This window comes from Cricetulus griseus, chromosome 5 (genome assembly GCF_003668045.3).
Source record: "Cricetulus griseus strain 17A/GY chromosome 5, alternate assembly CriGri-PICRH-1.0, whole genome shotgun sequence".
Lineage (NCBI taxonomy): Eukaryota > Metazoa > Chordata > Mammalia > Rodentia > Cricetidae > Cricetulus > Cricetulus griseus.
In genome coordinates, this window is record NC_048598.1 from 191,993,541 (window position 1) to 192,012,550 (window position 19,010).

Here is a 19,010-nt window from a genome sequence, read left to right on the forward strand (position 1 = left end):
AGTTTCACCTCACTTCACCTTTCTCTCTCCCCTCCAGCTGGCTGCCAATCCAGCCTCATCTCACCCCACCCTTCTTAGTTTGAGTTTCACCACCAATCACTGCTGCAGAAATGTAACAACTACTAACTGTCTACTAAGCCAATGCAATTCCTAGCTGACATCTAAATAATCACTCCAAATACTTGATGTTAGCTTATCAAACTCCAGACAAAAGGCTGAGGTGTTGATCTCATCTATCAGAGTGCACATTAGCTGCCAGGTTCTTCCAGCATCTCTTGGTCTCTACCCCTTATAGGGCCCTCGTGGATGGCATATCTCACTCCCTAGCCTAAACTTCTACAGCCCAGGGGCAGGGCTTCCTTTCCACAGTGCCCTTCCCTATACAATCCAACCATTTTGCTATGCCAGTCCTTTTTGGCCTTTTCATCTACCCTTTACCTTCCTGGCCTTTTGGCCTGGCTCTCCCCTCTCCCTTCCCATTCTCCTCACATGGCCTGGCTTAATCTGGTCATGTCCACTCTGGGCTCTCCCAGATGTCCCTGCCTCTGGCTATGATCTGCCTTTTATCTGCAGTAAAACTTCTTGTCTACTATACCTAGGACCAGCCATGCCCCCCTTTTCATTTCTTTTTTCATTCACTTATCTTTATCCACAGATAAGTGTAGCTTCCATCACTCATCAAAGAAGCTTCTCTTTGTAACAGAGGAAGATCATTACAGAAAACCACCACCGGTCAAAAGACAGAAAACAATTTATCATAGAGAGCATCCCCACTGGCTATATCTAAAACTCAGCTCCTGCTGCTAAAGGTCAGGGGACATCACAGAAGAGGGGCGGAAAGATTTGAAGGGCCAAAGAACCAGGACATCTGTGGTGAGATTACATCTCCCAGAAATGACAGGATGCTTCTTCATTCATGATAGCTCAACATGGTTGCCCAAGCCAAGACCTGAAAAAGTCCAGCACCAACAGACATGCTAACATGGAGGTGGGAACTACAGAGCCCCCACACATAGTCAGAGAACCACAGGAAGCTGGGAATGTTAGGAATGGGAGAAATAATTTTCCCCGGGATGAGCCTCTAAATTGGTTATCCAATACCAAGTGGTCAGTCCAGAAAACATATACTACAAGCAACACTAAATGGACTCACCCAGTTTGCATTTCTATATGAGGCAGTGTGTGTGTGTGTGTGTGAGAGAGAGAGAGAGAGAGAGAGAGAGAGAGAGAGAGAGAGACAGAGATAGAGACAGAGACAGAGAGACAGAGACAGAGAATAACAAGGAAAAAGAGACTGAATTTGAGAGGAATTGGGGCTGGAGGGAGAATAGGGAAGGGGAAATGAAGCAAGTTTTGAGTGCTTTTGTTTTAATTCTGTAATGGATTCTTGGTTTGGGTGGTGGGTAAGTGCCTAAGAATATATTGCTACTGAAAGTGTAAAATCTAATGCGAGGCTTCACATTTCAATGCTAGTTTTAAATGTGTATAAGTTCCTTAAGTTGAATGGACTTTGTGCCTGATAAATTTTTGGGGTGTGATTTTTTTAATCTATTTACAGATTTTTAGAATATGTTTTATAAAAGTTTAAAAAAGAAATATGAGGAATATCATAAATATTCTAGACCATGTGCCTTCTGAATTTCAGTCTCCCGTCATCCCCAAGCCTTGTTTTCAATAAAAACTCATCCTGAGTTCTCAATAAAAATTATTTTTTCCTTCTCCAAAACAATTTTAAAATAAAAAACACATGTGGTGTTATTTTTCTTTCTATTTTTCCTTCCTTCTTTTCCCTCCCCTTCCTCTCTCCCTCTCTCCCTCCCTTCCCTCCCTTCCTCCCTTCCTTCCTCTCTCTCTCTCTCTCTCTCTCTCTCTCTCTCTCTCTCTCTCGCTCTCGCTCTCTCTCTCCCACTCTCCCTCCCTCTTTCTTTTTTGAAAACAGGATCTCTCCATGTATTCCTGGGTGGACTAGTGCTCACTATATAGAACAGTCTAGTCTGGAACTAACAGAGCTCTGCCTGCCTCTGTCACCCAAGTGCTGGCATTAAAAGTGCCCACATTTACTGGAGCCATTCTCCAGTCAGCACCTTACAGCTGAGATGCTACCTGTTTTGAATGACAAAAACCTAAATAAGTTTCTGATGATGAGCAGATATTCTTGGTACCAATGCAAATGCATCACTATTTTTAAGAGTCACCCAAAAACAAACACACACACACACACACACAAACCCAAAAAACAAAAAACAAAAAACAAAAACAAAACAAAAAAACCCCAGCATAATCCTTTTATAGTAAAGGCTGGCTTCCATAGCAGGTCGATGTCTTCATTAGGAATGCTGCAGGTGTACTCTTGCAAAAGGATTTATAGGATTTGAGGTTTGGAGAGAAACTGCCCAAAGATGTTGGTGCAGTATTCTATAGAATGTTCTTTTTCTAATTTGGACAATTCAGGTAAAGATAGAAGGTAGGTTTTTATGGTAAATAAATAACAGAGACCCGCTACTTGGCCTTAAAAGCGCACTCCAGAGAAGAAATCAACTTTTCAATGGACATCTAAAAGCCTTCCGGTCCACCCTGCTGTTTAAAATGAGTTCCTGCTTTACTGCTGAGAGTACAGCCAAAAAGCTCAGGTGTGAGGAGCTGTAGCTTAGCAACCCCAGCAGGATGGGCGGTGCTCGTTGGTCAAACCCAATTTCTCCCGAAAAGCTTTGGCTGAAAGCCTCACAGCTGGCAAGCCCAGAAGGTGAGGAAGGAAGCCCCACCCCCACCCCACCCCCACCCGACCCCCAGGAGCAGAAATGAGTTAATCTGTTCGCCTCTTCTCACAAGTGGGTTCAGATAGATAGCATGTCCCTCTCGATAAATGCTGACTTCAATCGGAATGTCAAAATGAAACAAAAAAAGATGTCTTGGAACTCCAGATAACAAGGCACAGAAGTACAACAACCAAAAGGCAAGCTAAAAGAAAATTACCTCCATTGGAATAAATCTCTCTCTCTCTCTCTCTCTCTCTCTCTCTCTCTCTCTCTCTCTCTCTCCCTCCATCTTGAAATATAGCATGATGTCAAAAATAAGAGATTCTGAGTCTATTAATTTTGGATGTTTTAGAGGGTTGCTTTTCTGAAGAAAAGAATCCAAAATTCTTTGTTTCTTTTAAATCTGTGGCAGGGTTTGCTAATCATTTTCAGAGAGAATCTAAGAGCTAGATCCCTCTATAGGAAGGCTTGCTTATCAGGTCTTCATCATGACACTCTATATTTCCTTTACAACCTGGACTACGGTTTGGAATGGAAGAGTTGTGGGGTTTTTTCCTGACAATAAAAACTTTATTTTGGCTGGGCGGTGGTGGTACATGCCTTTAATCACAGTGCTCAGGAGGCAGAGTCGGTGGATCTCTGTGAGTTCGAGGCCAGCCTGGTCTACAGAGCTAGTTCCAGGACAGCTAGGGCTGTTACACAGAGAAACTTTGTCTCGAAAAACCAAAACCCAAAACATTGTTTTGAATTTAGAAGGTAGGGGAGACTAGGATGCTGAGTTCTGTTTTTTGGAGAACAAGAATGAAGTCACAAAGTGGGTTTTACTTGAGACCTCTTCAGACAGGTCTACAGTTAACCATGACATAATTACATTACACCACCAACAACATAATATTTAATAACCAGAAAGTCCAACAAGGCAAAAGTTCTTTGTGAGGAAAGCTGGTCATTATAAAACAAGTGTCAACACTAAGGCTGTCTCCTTTTTTTTGTATTATTTTTGTAAAATGAAAATTTATTTCAAATGTATTTGTTAGTGGATTCTGGGTCTCCTTTTAAAACAGACTATTGTCAAAAGAATATATGAGGAGTAAATGCAGGAGGAAATGAAAATTATCTTTAAAAATATTTATTTCCTAAGAAACAGATGAACATTCATCTTGCAGTGAGGTTACCCTGGGGAAGATTAAAGTTCAGAACTGACTTCCATAATACTTGTGGGGATTTGAAAGATTAAAGTGATATAATTTTACAAAGATGCTTCACAGTCCAGCAACTTCTCTAATATGTAAGCCAGTAAATTTGCTTTGGAAAAAAATACATGTTGATAAATCTTCCCAGATATGTTTTCTGTCGATTGATATGTTAAGATATATTTTATATAAAATTAGGATTGTCTGGAGTTGGGTAGGTTTAATTATTTGTAATTATCCAGATGTTGACAGCCTATGGCCCTTTTATGGCAGGTATCTACAGTGTGGGTCAGGTTCAACTGTATATCTTCTCAAACACAGATTTAATGCACTATTGATGAAACCATTACTCGAACCAAATTAAAGTCTGGGCTGATGTATTGGCCCACGGGGAGCTGTCAGACATGAAAGGAGTAATTAGTATTCATTGCTTCATACTCCACAACATTGCAATTTTTAATGAACTCCAACTTTTGGACTATGCTATATATCACAAACACTGCACATACATTTATTATTAACAAAAATAAGCTGTTTTTTTTTTTAAAGGCCTTCCCTTCCCCAAAACAAACAGGTAAAATAAATACAAACACTATTAATAGTGGAGAACTTTGTGAGTCCTATAAGCTCACCTTCCTTCCTGCCCCTGGGGACTGTAACAAAGGTTTGCCATCTCCCCCCAACCCCAACCCACCCCCACCTTTAAACTTTTAACATTGTCTAGTCTTTGAAATACAAAGAGAAACATAGAGACTGACACAGAGATAAAAAGGGGCAGAAAACAAGATCTACTGGCAATTTTACAAATTCATGAGAGACCAAGGTGACACCCACCCACAACTTCCTGGTCCTGTGGCATCACAAACTCAAGGTCTCCCTCACCCAAATCAGCTTTCCCCCCATTGACACTTTCTCATGTCATTTTTCTTTCAATTTCTACTTATGTAATTAAGCAAGTAAAAGTAATTCTTGCTTCTACCCGTCTACTCTTTCTGTGTTCTCTTCCAGCCTGCATATATGTGGATTATTTTTTAAAGTTCCCCATTTAAAAATATGTGAGTTAAACAAAGGAACAGGAATTTATTCTGCTTTAAATATCTCATCAGATGGAGACAACATGATGGCTAAAATATTAAGCTTTTATTCTAAGCACTGCTTAATCTCTTGTTGGGAAAAAACTAGTCTCAGAACATGGCACCCATAGATTTTTTTTTTTTTTTAATTTCAATGTAAGATTAGAGAAAATGTAAGAGGTGGAACGGTCCCTCAGAGGAAGGGGTTACTAAGAGTGTTACATATAGAAATCTTTTGGATTCTAAAAACAGCTAGAGTGGAGGTTCCTAATCTGACCTTCTGAGACACCATTATTATATAGGATCAAAGAGCAAAGAAGCACTAAATACTTTTGAAAACCAAGTTATACTGAAGGGACCAACCCCGTTTTGGCAGCCATGACAGGCTAACACTTGCTTGCCTGACATTGCCTTGATCACTAGGGGGTCAGATGCCCACCTCGTGGCAAGGAACCAATCAGAAGGTAGCTATTGGGTCTATGCTTTACAGCTCTAGGTGTGTTTTATGGACAAGTGCACAGCAGTGGCACACAGAGCATAGCAACCCCCTGGGAGGGCCTATGGGCCATAACAACCAGTTGACCAATCAACACAGGGCAGGTCCTCCAAGCCTGGAGGCACACCAATCCTGAAACAGTGTGTACCCTTAAATTCCCCTGTGCTGCCCTATAAGATCTGTCCTGTGGTTTCTTGGGGTCTTTCCCCAGCCATCTGCCATGATGGGCGATGAAAAGCCCCGGGCTAATGAGGTTAGCTCGTTAAACAACTACAATAAAAGACTCATTGCTTTTGCATGGAAATGGGCTTCTTGGTGATTTTGGGGTTCAGAATTTGGGTACAACAATATCTTTGGGCAGTGTGTGTGTGTGTGTATGTGTGTGTGTGTGTGTGTTTTCATGCACACGTGTATTTGTGTCCATGTAGAGCACAGAAATCAATTTGTCTTCTTCAACAGCTCCTTTTTTTGAGGCAGAGTCTCTCACTGAGCTTGGAGTTCACTGACTGTCTGGCCAACAAGCTCCATGGCCTCCTGCTCCAGCCTTCCATGATTGTGGGTGGCCATGGGCTGCTATACCTGGCATTCGTGGGCCTTGCAAATTAAATTTAGGACTTTACACTTGCCCAGCAAGCTCTTGACTAACTGACCCATTTCCCCCAGTCACATGGTATTAGCTTTTAAAGCTGACAGGACATATACTTTGCAACACAGCCATCCCATTCCGTGCCATCCCATCCCATTCCACAGTGAAGACCATTTCATTGTGCTGTCTGTACAATGTGTGTGGGAATAATCTACACTATTTCGAGTTTCATGACTCCCAATACATACAAAAAAAAATAAGCTAACCTGAATGTTCTGTGATAAGAACTTCAAATTAACATGGGGGAAAGAAAAATCACAACATTGAATATTTCTCTGATAAGAAGGGAGGAAAGAGCGTAGCTCAGTGGGAGGGTTTTTGTTTCATGTGCACAAGGTCGTGGGTCAGCACTAAAATGGGAAGATAAAGAAACAGAATCAACTGGAGCTAAAAGCCACAATCTGAGTAGACCTTAGAACACCGTATCAAATAAAAAAAATTAAGTCCCATTTATACAGCATATGACATAATGGACTTTTTATAAAGTCCCATATCAAAGAAAGCTAAGCAGCATATCATTTAAGATCATGCACAAATATGACAAAGTTATTATAAATGAAGTAATGAGATGATTAGCAAAAATTCGAAATTCTTGATTTCCCTTGAAAGAGGAGGGAGTATGGGACTGGGGAGGGGCCCAAAGTGGCTTGAGGGGTCAGCAGTAATTAAAGTGGCAAATGCATACTGGATATTATCCTTTTTAAATTTTGTATGCTGCAGATTTTGAATGCATTTAATTTTGTAAATTTTATATGCGCAAGGTTTTGCCCACATCTATGTCTGTGCAGCATTCATATATGTCTGGTGCCATGGTGGAAGCCAAAAGAGAGCATCAGATCTCTAGAAATGGAGTTATAGATAGTTGTAATCTGTCATGTGGATGCTGGGAATTGAATCAGGACCTCTGAAAGAGCAGCCAGTGCTCTTAAACACTGAGCCAACTCTCCAGCTCATATACGCCAGATTTTGTAGTATCAGCATTAAGTACTAAAATTAAAAACAAAACTCACCCCTTCCATTCCCTCTGGGAAGTGACTAAAGCCCCATGGAGTATCAAGATACCTCCCTTATCCCCAAACTTGTGCTGATTTGCCTCACACCTCTCTTTGCAGCTCGTTTACATTTCTGACATCAAAAGACAATGTCCTGCCTCAGGAATTCTGGCTCATCATAGGTTCATGCTCACAACCAGCCACACATCATTCTTATCATTGTTCGTTAAGTAGCCAAGGAAAAGAATATACATTAAATATGTGCGTTGAAGTCAGCCTATGTCTTATTTTGTTTGTCCTATTGTACAAAACAGCTGTGCCTTGCCCTAGGAGACTGACTCCATTATACAAGTAGCTTTTGGCTACACATTGAGGGAGAGAGGTTGGCCACAGAGCCTGTGTAACCTCAGAAGAAAGCTGGGCCTATTTAGTCAGGTAGTACTCACCCAGTACAGACTGGGAAAAGAAGGAGAGCGTTACCATATACCCGTTTACTGGGGTATATTACAAATGTAGAGACACATGGGTATATTAAAATAACATCAGAGAAACCAAGTCCAATAACGACTAAGGCAAGGGTCTTCACCTGAAACCCTGTAAAGGGATGGACACCTCCTGCTGAGAGGGCATGGCCCCACAGTACCCTGCTATCTGGTACCTGGTACTTGGGCCAAAAGGTGAGGACTCCCTGAGTGTCCCAGGAGCCTTGGCTCAGCCAGGTTCCCCACTGTTGACACAACTTACTCAGCTGCTCGCCTGCCCACTACCTGCTTGTTCATTTCCCTCCTCGGCCTAGTCATGAACTGTTGTTTCGTTTCTGACCCATTTCCTGCTCTGGGCCCCGTTGGTCCTCTCACCAAGCAGCTGAACTCTACACCTTTCTCCAGCAGGTCCTGCAGCAGCGTATCCTCAGCTTCTCCACCCGAGTCCCCCAAATCTGCTATAAACCACCCCTCTCACCATTTAACAAAAACCTTGCCCATCACCCATGTTCCCAAAATATTTCAATTTCAGAGCTTACCTGAACACCCCAGAAAAACACTGTTCTGATGTAACAAGAGTCTCTCAAACTGTGTTCATCCCAACACAACCAGATCCTGTTTTCAGACATTTGCTTCCGAATCGACCTTACATAGCCAATCTAAACTGTCCTGGCTCCTCTTAAGAACTCTCAGATTCTAGACAAGTACTCCTGCCAACCAACGTCCTGTTTTACTGCCCATTTCTAAGGGTTGTTCTCAGGACTTCTCTTCCCACCTGCCAGGGCCATGAACTTAGCAGTTTCAAATGCACATCCCAGGGAAAGTTTTTTCCTAAACTCCTTAACTTCACCTCTGTCCTTCGTCTATCTGTTCCAGCAGATTTCAAATCAACTACAGACTGCTCCAGAAACTCCACAGCCAGCCCCAGCTGTCTTCTTGGAATTGAAATCCTGATCCAGCCTCACAGACTACCCTAGTCTCAGATGGTCCCTCAGAACCTGGACATCGTCTCACAGACACAGCCTGCTCTGTCAACCTCGACCAGCACCTAGCTTCCTGGGCCCCCTAACAACAATGCCCCAGTGTCTGAAGGGAGCAGCCAGAGAGAATGATGCCCACTTACCCAACATTCAAACACCCAATAATAAAACAAAAAGGCACGAATGAAGGGACACTAGTCCACTCCAGCACGTGGCTATGGCAGGCCTTGCCCTTCTTCCCAATCCCCTCTGCCTTGCTAAATAAAAGCTGTTAGATTACATTCTTGAAGCTAGCCCAAGGTTCATTCCCTTATTTAGCTGATTCCACTTCCCGAGCCTGACTACCAAGGTCCAGCTATCAAAATATTGAAATCCAGCAATCAAAATCCCCATTTGGTTCACCTAATGGGATTCCCATTCTACCTTTATAAACCGCTATTTGCCTATGGATCATGTCTTTCTCCTTTCTATCCAGAAGCAGTCCTTTGTCCTCAAGGACAAGCACCCCAGTGCCCTCCCTTGCTTCCTTCTCCTCCTTCCTTGCCCTCTATCTCCTGTCTTTTCCCGACTCTTTCACTCTGAGACAAAGAATCTCCTCTGTGCTGAGAACTTGGCCTTGGGGGTCCTGCTCCAATACTTTTCCTTTCATTCCCAATCAGCAGACTAGAATAGGCAGACTAAAAATTTGAAGCATCTTTTATCTAGTACTTCTACTCCACTGCTAGATTACAGCAACAAGCTGTGCACAAGCCTCCAAGACTCAGATTTTCTGAACACACATGTGACGGAGAACCATCAAAATTTTTTTATACATAAATTGCTCTGTTTCCAGTTAATGTTAAAGCTCAGAGAATACATATTTCACTGACAAAAATTTTAGGTCTTCATAATAGAGCCAGAGCCATAATAACAAGGATTTCACTTCAGCAACATCTGAGATTTTTGTACTGTACTTTTAACACATCAGACAAAGCTACAATTATATTTGTGTTGGGAGTTACAGTTTGTCAGGTGGCTTATTAGATTTTTCTAAATGCATGTCTGGGTAGATTTTGGTTTATTAAACAATTACAAGTTGTCAGTCACTCTAGATTGATTTACTTGGGAAGCTGTATAATAAATAGCATAGTAATTGACTGGAGACTAAGAGTTAGTCACCCTTACTTAAGTCGGCCCATTTCCACTTTCAGTAGAAATCTGGTGACGGAAAAGGAGACAAACACCTTAGAGACAGAGTGGGAAGCAAAGAGAATGACTTTGGGGAAGTTTTAAAATTATACCCCAGTGAAGAAAAACAAGTAAAAATGAAAAAAAAAAGTTATTCAATGAAGTAAGTTTGGTAATGGTTTATGTGTTTATCTGTGCACATGCATGTGTGTGCATATAGGTGAGGAACTGTCTGTAACTCTTCTCCGTGCATATGTGGAGGTCAGAGGCAGGTGCCCATCTTTGTCTTCCACCTGGCTTGAGACAGGCATATTATTGTTCTTGACTGCACATACCAGGCTAGCTGGTCTTTGAGCGTCTGTGAATTCTCCCGCCTCCATCTTCCATCTCATAGTAGAAGGTTTGGCATTATAGACACATGACACCACATCCAGTTTTATGTGGGTTATAAACTAGGATCAGCATGCTTGCACTGCCTGTCCTCATCCTCAGGAACGACTTTCCACTAAAGCAGCCCAGTTCCCTAGCCCCATCTAGGCTGGATTAAAGACGTAACTCCCGTTTCTGACCAGTGTAGAAGGAAGACACAATGACTGCCTGGAAGTGGTTTTGATGCCCCCTGGGAGAATGTTCTGGAATGTGTAATATCCCAAGGGGAATGGAGCCATTTGGACAGTTACATGTATGACTAGGAGTAAGGCAGAGTACAGCCCCCTTTGTTGGTAACCTACCACTGGTGGTGTGCGGATAGTTTAAGGGATCTCGAGATAGACTCTTTTTTTGAATGTGTGTGCACGTGTATGGGTATATATGTGTTTATGTGTATGTATATTTGTATGTGTATGTTTGTGAGTATATGTGTGTACTCATGTGTATGAATGTGTTAGTGTATGTGTACATGCATGTATGTATATATGTATGTATGTATATATGTATGTATGCATATATGTAATATGTATATATTAAATATACTAGAAAAGAGATGGCATAGCAAACCTATGGTTTTGTTTTGTTTTTTTTAGACTCTATTACCAGATGCTGATAAAAACAGTGGCAACTTAAAGTCTATTTTGAGAATATACTAGGTAAATACAAATGATATGCAGAAAAGGCAGACACAGAGTGTTTTGCAAATGGTTGACGTCAGAGAGGGTAAGCCGAGTAAACTGAGCACAGGGGACTAACCTCAGACTGTTGGTGTATTTTCAGTCTAGGATTCAGAAAGTAAACACACAAGGGGAAATTTGCCAAGTGGAGTGAGTTAAGTGAGTTTGACTTATCTGAGGCTGGTTTTGGCTTTAAGAACAGTTGTAATGAAATGGAGTTCAGAAATGTCGCCAAGTAGACGCTGGCGGATGTTGTCTGTGTATGAGGTCAAGAACCAGAGATAGCGGCAAACTCATTTGGTGCAAGGCATGGTTTTAAAAACTAGCGTAACACTTACTTCCCTTTCTTAATGGTGTTCCTGCCAAGCAGAGAATCAAGGACTGGATCCATTGTTTCCTTGAGGTTTTCAATTAGGATGATGTCACCAAAGGCCAGGGCTGTCTCAATGGCATTTAAAAACCTTCAAGTGAAGTCAGAATAGAGATAGATGTAAAGAAAAATGTCCAAAGTTACACAATTAAATTGTATTTTATGAAGCTGTTTTCAATGAACTTATAGGAAACTTTAATAACATAACATCATACCAGATACTAGGGGTCATGTTTTGAGAGAAAATTTGCAGTCAAATAGAAATTAATTGCTTCTGATAATTACCAGTGTTTGAAATAACTATAAATGACCTAAGTATCATAAATTCACATTTACTCAATTTGCCCATTTAGAATAAATGAAACTAAATGACTGGTTTTATCAAATTTTTAGACCTGTGTGTGTGTGCACACGCGTGTGTGCTCATGCGTTCATGTGTGTGAGCATGCATACATGAGGCCAGAGGTCAACTTTTGGTACTGTATCTCAGGAGCTATCCACCTTGTTGTTTGCAACAAGCTCTCACTGACTTGAAACTTTCTGCCTAGAAGCCCAGGGATGGGCGCACATTCTTCTCCCCAGTGTTGGGATTGCAAAAACCATACCTAGCTTTTACTGGGTGCTGGAGCTTGACCTCATGTCCTCATGCTTGCAGAGCAAACACCCGACTGACTGAGCCATCTCCTCAACCCTTGGTCTTTAGACCTTCAAGTCCTATAAAGTGGGAAACTGTCATCTGATTTCATGTCTGTGCCCCAAGAAGAATCTCTCCCTCTCCAAAGTGATCTCTCAGATTAGCAGGGTCTATGTGTCATGGCTGCAGAAACTCCTCACTTCATGGTGTGTAAAAGGACAGGGGAGGGCTCAAGGCAGTATCAGTAGGTCCAAAAAATGACCCATTCAACACTGAACGAAGACCAACTGTGAGCTCACAGCTTCCTGCTGCTTAGACTCTAGTGCTACAGGACACAGTGACATGGTATCTAAGCAGACAACTTTCAAAATTGACCAGTGGAACTAGTCTAGGAGATTGGGCACCCAGTGTGGAAACCTGTGGCCATGTTAGCATCCTCCCTAGGCAAAGAACACACTCAGGGCTGTGATTGTAGACAATGTTAGTCTACAAGCTCAATCCTTCTGTTGCCATACACCTAATACTCCGGAGAAGGAATACATCACATTTCCATTCTTAGGAAATTCTTAGGAAATAATAATGTATTTTTCATCTCAGATATGATTTTTTTTGTTTCCCAAACTCTTAAAATTAGATACTATCTAATGTAGCTGGAAATTTTTTTTTAGCCAGATCCTACCACCCTCAACCCCAAATAAGCCCACAAAGACTTAATTATTAAACTGTTGGCTGATGACTAGGGCTTCTTATTGGCTATCTCTGCCTTAATTATTAATCCATTTCTAATCCATAGATTATAAATCTATGTATTTCCACACTGTCTTGGTTTACTGGAGAAGGGTCCAGACTTCTTAATCATTCCTCGGCTACATGGTGTCTCTTTTAAGTCTCTTTCTGCCTATCTTTCCCAAAATTCTCCTCATCTCCTAATCCTGCCTATCTTCCTGCCTCTATTGATCAGTGTTTTATTCATCAACCATTAAGAGAAACACATACACAGAAGGACATCCCCCATCAACTTCACAAGAAAGTCTTTGAACAGAGAGATTCTTTATAAGAAATATGAGTTAGAAAAATTGACAAAAGTGTCACTGAACTGTAATGCTGAAAAAAGGCAGGAAGTCAAGACTTTGTCAAGCTCATACCCACTTCAGAGCAGGTTAACACAAAGACAACTACATCAGGACCCACATACCCTTTCTGGCCCAAGTGTGTGACTTTCAGTTCAGGCCCATACTTATTCTTGATCCACTTAATTCCCTGTTGCTGAGGATCTATCATCAAGGGCCAGCGCTCACAGTGTGTTAGAATGGTGGCATTTTCAGTTGACATCCTGTCATTGGGTAGCCCTTCGTTATTCCAGGTGGCAATTGTAGTGTCATCTGTCAACATGGCAATCAAGTCCAGGCCTTCTGTTATTGGGAGGGAGACCTTTGAAATCAAAGTTGAATGGAATGAACTATCAGTATGGCAGAGGAGAAAGGCTGATTGTGGTAGACAAGAAAATGAGCCCAAAGAAGCCAAGAGAAAATGAAGTCAAGGGAACACGCATGAATTCTCTGCAGACTCCGCAAAGCCAAATGCAGCTTGCATTGTGAAATAAAGGGACACAGATCTTTCAGAATCCTGTCAGATGTGGATTCAGGATCTAGTTTATTAACTGCATTTACTTTGCTTCCCTTTCTGGAGTGTGTTAATAAAGTCTGTGCAGTTGGTTGACACCCTGTCATCTTCACCCAAATGAACAAGATGGTAGCCTTTCAGGCATAAAGCCCTGTGCTTCCCATTTCAACCTCTGAACCTATTCCCAGTTCTGATACTTTTCTGACAGCCCTTCCCAGGTTTCCCTTAGAATCCTTGCACCCCCGTCTACTTGTTTTGGCCAAAACCTGGCTTCCCCTTAGCCCAGCAGCTCTCAAACCCAGACTATTTATTATAGTCAAACGGGAAGTTCAACAACTCTCTCAACAGTTGAGTTCAACAACTCGCTCAACTGGCTCTCAACAGCCCCAGTGATTTGGTTTCAATCGCTATTAATACATCTAAACAGTTTTCTCCTGTGCAGCTTCATCCACCATGAGTATGGGTCATGGCCCAGGAGCTAGCTTCATTTAAGGGTTGCATTTAGTGGAGACACTTCATTTTCTGAGTACTCCCATCACTGAAAGAGGAGTGTGGGAAGGGGTGGCCAGTTTTCTCCTCTGTAGGTCAACCCAACTACTACCCATCCACCCTTAGCTGAAACAGCAGCTGGGGCTGACACGGCCCAGCTGTGCAGTCCCCCACATATCCCTTTACCTTACGGATGACTTCCCTCTGGCCCTTTGCAGCTTTCTAAGTTTTGCTATTAACGCTCAAGCACATGCCTAGAAGGAATCGACTCTCTGTCCACGCGAGCATCCTGGGAAAGTCACATGATAGGCACCCACCTCTCTGGCTTTCTCTACACATATACTCCTCCATTCATGGTATCACCGTACCTTCAGTGCAGGACTGCAGTTACTGCTCTAGACCTTAGAATACATGAAACTGTTTTACCACTGGAGCCTGAAATTTCAAATCCAATCCTCTCATCTTGTACCACTCTCCCCTCTTCCATATACTTTAGCAGCCTTGGGACACCCAGCCATTACCCTATCAGGGTTTTCTTTTTCATTTTTCATTATGGTAGATGATGCATAGCATAAGCATTGTCATCTTGAATACATATAGTCCAGTAGCGACAAGTACTCACAATATCACAGAGCTATCACACACCTCCATCTGCAGAGCCTTCTCATCCTCCCAAACCGAATCTCACGCCTATCCAGAACATCCCCCATTCCCTTCACCCCACCCCAGCATCTGTTCCTTGTCTGTCATTACGGATCTGACTTCCCTATCTTGCACAAGTGGATCCATACAGCATTTGTTTTCATATCTGGCTCTTTTCTGTCTGCCAGGCTTATCCATGCTGAAGCATGAATCAGATTTTTTTTTGCTTTGTGTTGAATCATATTCTATTCTACGCCTTTGCCACATAAGAAAAGAAATCTACCTGTCTCTGGACACCAGGGTTGCTTCTTCCCCTTGGCTAACATTAGCAATGCTTCTAGGGACCTGAGCACACACACATCTGCTTCAGTCTGTGCTTTTATTTCCTTGGGGTATATATTCACAAGTATGGTTATAAAGTCATAACTACAACTATGTTATACTTAATTTTTGAGATATATTACTATATATTATCTACTTTCAGCTAAATTCAGGTTGCTAGCTATCCTAAAATATACCTCTTGTACTTTAATTTCCTTCTGCCATTCTCATGAACTCCCTGCCTCCTTCACTTCTGGCTATCCGCCTGAACACTCTGTGCCTGGCTGGATCCAGTGTCCTCTGTCTTCTCATGTCACACCTAGACTTTGAGCATAGCTGATGCAAGCTTCATTACGGGGGCTATAGTCATGATAAAGACTTCTGTTCCCTTGGGGACTTGCTATCCTAGGGTAAAATTCAAACCACTGTTCATGATGGAAAACAGTGGATAGTGGGGAGGTGTGTGTGTGTGTGTGTGTGTGTGTGTGTGTGTGTGTGTGTGTGTTAAAACATATGTCCTTGTGAGTTTTGTACCACTCATCTCCACTCCGCTGTGTAATGTCATCTATATAACAGAATTAACTAGAGGTGGGGTGGGAGGCCCATCACACCTCCATATCAGAATGATGCATCTACACCTACATTTCCCTTTAATATCTAACATTTAAATCCTTAAGCTGCCTGGGATGCTTCTTGGGTTTGCTTCCTAGAGCCACAAAACAAACAAACAAGGACCATGCTAGAGGAGAGAGGCATGCTGGGGGATGGGGTTGCAATCACGTCTAGTGTCTTGGATAGCCTTAAGGGAACAAAGAGTTGATGGATGGGAGACATAGGATGTCCTTGGAGAGGATGCTCCTAGGGAGAGGAGGAAGGCAGTGCGAAGGCTGAGGCTGAAACACCCGGAACACTGAGGAGGTGGGCTGGAGGGACAGGGGCGGAAGAGAAAGGAAATCAAAGTCGGATCAAAGTAGAACAACCGACAACCCTCATAAGGGTTTGAAGCTTTGATAGAATATCTGGATTTTGTTCTGAGTGCAATGGAGAAGGATTCAGAGGATTTAAGAAGAAAATGGACTTTCATTTTTGAAAGCTCATCCTGGGTATGTTCAGAGGCAATTTAAGGGACAAACAAACATGTTGTAGACTTGGGAAAAGGTGTTTGGGGCTCTTATCTCAACCCAACAGAATGTGATGGCTTGGGCCTGGATGGCAGCATCCAAAGCACTCAGATTCTCAGTATATTCTTAATGGTCGCCTCTGGCTGCCGGCTCCCTGACCTGAAATATCACGCCCTCCTCTTCGGGAGGACCACAGTGACCATTGGAATGAATGTGGCCAGGGAGACAACGATAATGCTGCTGTTCTTGGGAAAAGAGCACCTTTGTTTGCTGGGAATGAAGACGCATGGCACAAGTTACTGGATTCTGTGAAAATCACAGAGAACTTTCTAAAATTAGACAGAGGCCTGATGAGCCATATCAAGATTTTGTTTCTCATCTTTTACAGACAATCAGTTGTCTTATGGTTGATGGGGAAACAGAAATGCTTATTGTTAAGCAATTGGCATATGAGACTGCCATCCGTTCCCTAAAAATAAGAATATATTACTTATTACAACTACCTCTATGCTGATATTGGGCCTTTTTGTACTCAAGGGTTAACTCTGGCTACTGCTCTTCAAGGCAAACAATGCCTCAACTATTGGCAGTCATTCAACAAGGAAAAAAGGAATGAATAGTGACAAATACTCCAACTTTATATAAAAAGATTGTAGTCAATGCTTTAAAAAGAGCTAAAGAAGTGTGTTCTCTTGCTTTTATTATACATTATATGGAAGATATTTTGCTTTCTATAAAATAACAATGATAATGAGCTAAAGGCTCTGTTTATAAAAATAAGAATTGCATTAACTTTAAATTTGCATTCCTCATTTAAAAAAATATAAATTTTTTTTGTTTAATACTTTAGATGACTTAGTAGTGCTTTTGTTATTTTATATTCCTGTAAAATAGTTGGAAACTGACAATGCTTCTGATACATTGCCAAGCCTTTTCAAGAATTTTGCCAACAGTTTGCTATAACCCACATCACAGACATCCCATATAGCTGTCAGGGTCACTCTTTTGTGGAAAGGACTAATGAACAACTTAAACATAATTTAAAAATAAAGGAGCCAGGAGGTGGTGGTGTACGCCTTTAATCCCAGCACTTGGGAGGCAGAAGCAGGTAGATGTCTGTGAGTTCGAGACCAACCTGGTCTACAAGAGCTAATTCTAGGACAGCCTCCAAAGCCATAGAGAAACCCTGTCTCAAAAAACCAAAAATAAATAAATAAATAAAGGAAGGAAGGAAGGTGTGTGAGGTAGTATGAATACTCCTCACAATGTTTTATCTTCTATTTTAGATAAAATTTGGGCAAGGATGGCCTTATTGCTGCAGAGCATGGTTGGGGCCCCTCTGGAGAAATTCATGGTCACAGTTCTTTGGAGAGACTTCATGTCTGGCCAATTGAATGGCCCAGCTCCAGTAACTCAGTGGCGATGGACCTATGTTTATGTTTTGTCCTCAGGGAAGCTGGGAAGCCTGAAATGTTGACTTAAGCTGTGGAAGATTGGCAAAGAGGTTCCAGATTGGCTACAGAGGCTACATTTAAAGCAAAGAGAGGCAATGGGACAACAGAGTCATCAGACCATCCAAAACAAAAGAACAGAGCCTCCCTACCAGAAATGACTCAGGTGAAGACATTATTGTCAGAAGGAAAAGAGTTGATGAAACCTCAGGAGAAGGGTATGCCTGCACAATGGCTGCTTTTGCTATCTTGTCTCTGTGGAGTGTATCCATTACTGCTGAGACACATGAGACTTCTGTACCTGATCCTTGTGGGCTTCACTTTGTTAACTGGGAAGAGAAAAACATTCCTGTTTATGTCAATAACTATGAGATCTTGTGTGCCCCTACTGCTAATCATATTGTTTCTCAAGGATGAGAATTTAAGTATTGATGGTCAAGGCTTATATGACAAAATATTAACTGTTCAACATTGAAAGTCAGGTAAATTACCCTCCCTCAGAGCTCTTATCGTCACCTTTTTCAGATATTCACTGTTATGGGTATTCCCACACAGTTAAAAACAGTTAATGGTCCAGCTTTTACTGGTCAGAATTTTAAGAAATGCTGGGAAGAATGACAAATTCAACACACCACTGGAATTTCACAGCACACAGGGTCAAACATTTGTAGAACACACGTTCTACCCTTAAGAGACAACATTTACTGGTTCTTCTATTCTTCTCCCTCCCTCCCCCTCCCTCTCTCCCTCTGTTCCTCTCTTTACCTGGGATGGAACCCGGGGCCTCATCCATGCTAGGCAAGCAATCTATCATGCAGATGTATCCCTAGCATTTGGATTCTTTTAGTCTATCTAGTTTTTTTTTTAGTATAATATTTCTTTTGAGTTTAAAGTGATTAATAAAAGACCCTCTGAAACCGCAAAAAGAGAGACAACTTTTAAAAAATAAAAAGGGGGAACTACTTCCTGAGATACTCTTACTATTACCTAATTAACTTTATTTTATTTTTTTTTTAATTTTCCCCAATGGGAACCTATTACTTGAGCTTACTGGTATTTTCAGAATGCTCACCCCTACATGTGGCCACTGTCCTGTCCCAGATGGTATAAAAACCTAGACCACTGGGTACCAGGATAAGATTTTTCAGACATTTTCTAAGTAGTTGTCTGAAATCTCCAGACTAGGAATAGCAGAAGGGATTTCTGGTGCCTCACAGGGCATGGGTCTCCATTCCAGTAGCATAGTGTTCTTGCATCTATAGTTGCACTTATCTTTTTTTTCATGCTTTTCTTGGGATGTCAATGACTCCAAACAAGAATGAATACCCTAAAGTTTAAAAAATAAAAAGGGGAGATGTTGGAATATGGTCAAAAGACTGGCACATGGTGAACAATGCCTTGGGGAACTGTGACAGAGGCTCCAGGAAAAAAGGCAGAGGACCTTTACCTCAGGTGCATTTTGTTCACT

At 41.8% G+C, this 19,010-nt stretch overlaps 1 protein-coding gene across 1 annotated transcript in view; it reads right to left on the bottom strand.

Annotated features, from left to right (window-relative positions):
- The window catches only part of Dnah11 (dynein axonemal heavy chain 11), a 298,245-nt gene that overhangs the window by 53,360 nt on the left and 225,875 nt on the right, over window positions 1–19,010 (bottom strand). Inside the window, exons 64-65 of the mRNA XM_027416426.2 lie at window positions 13,091–13,326; window positions 11,230–11,352 (exon numbers count right to left, since the gene is read on the bottom strand). Coding sequence (XP_027272227.1) covers window positions 11,230–11,352; window positions 13,091–13,326 — 359 coding nt within the window. The remainder of the gene's footprint in view (window positions 1–11,229; window positions 11,353–13,090; window positions 13,327–19,010) is intronic.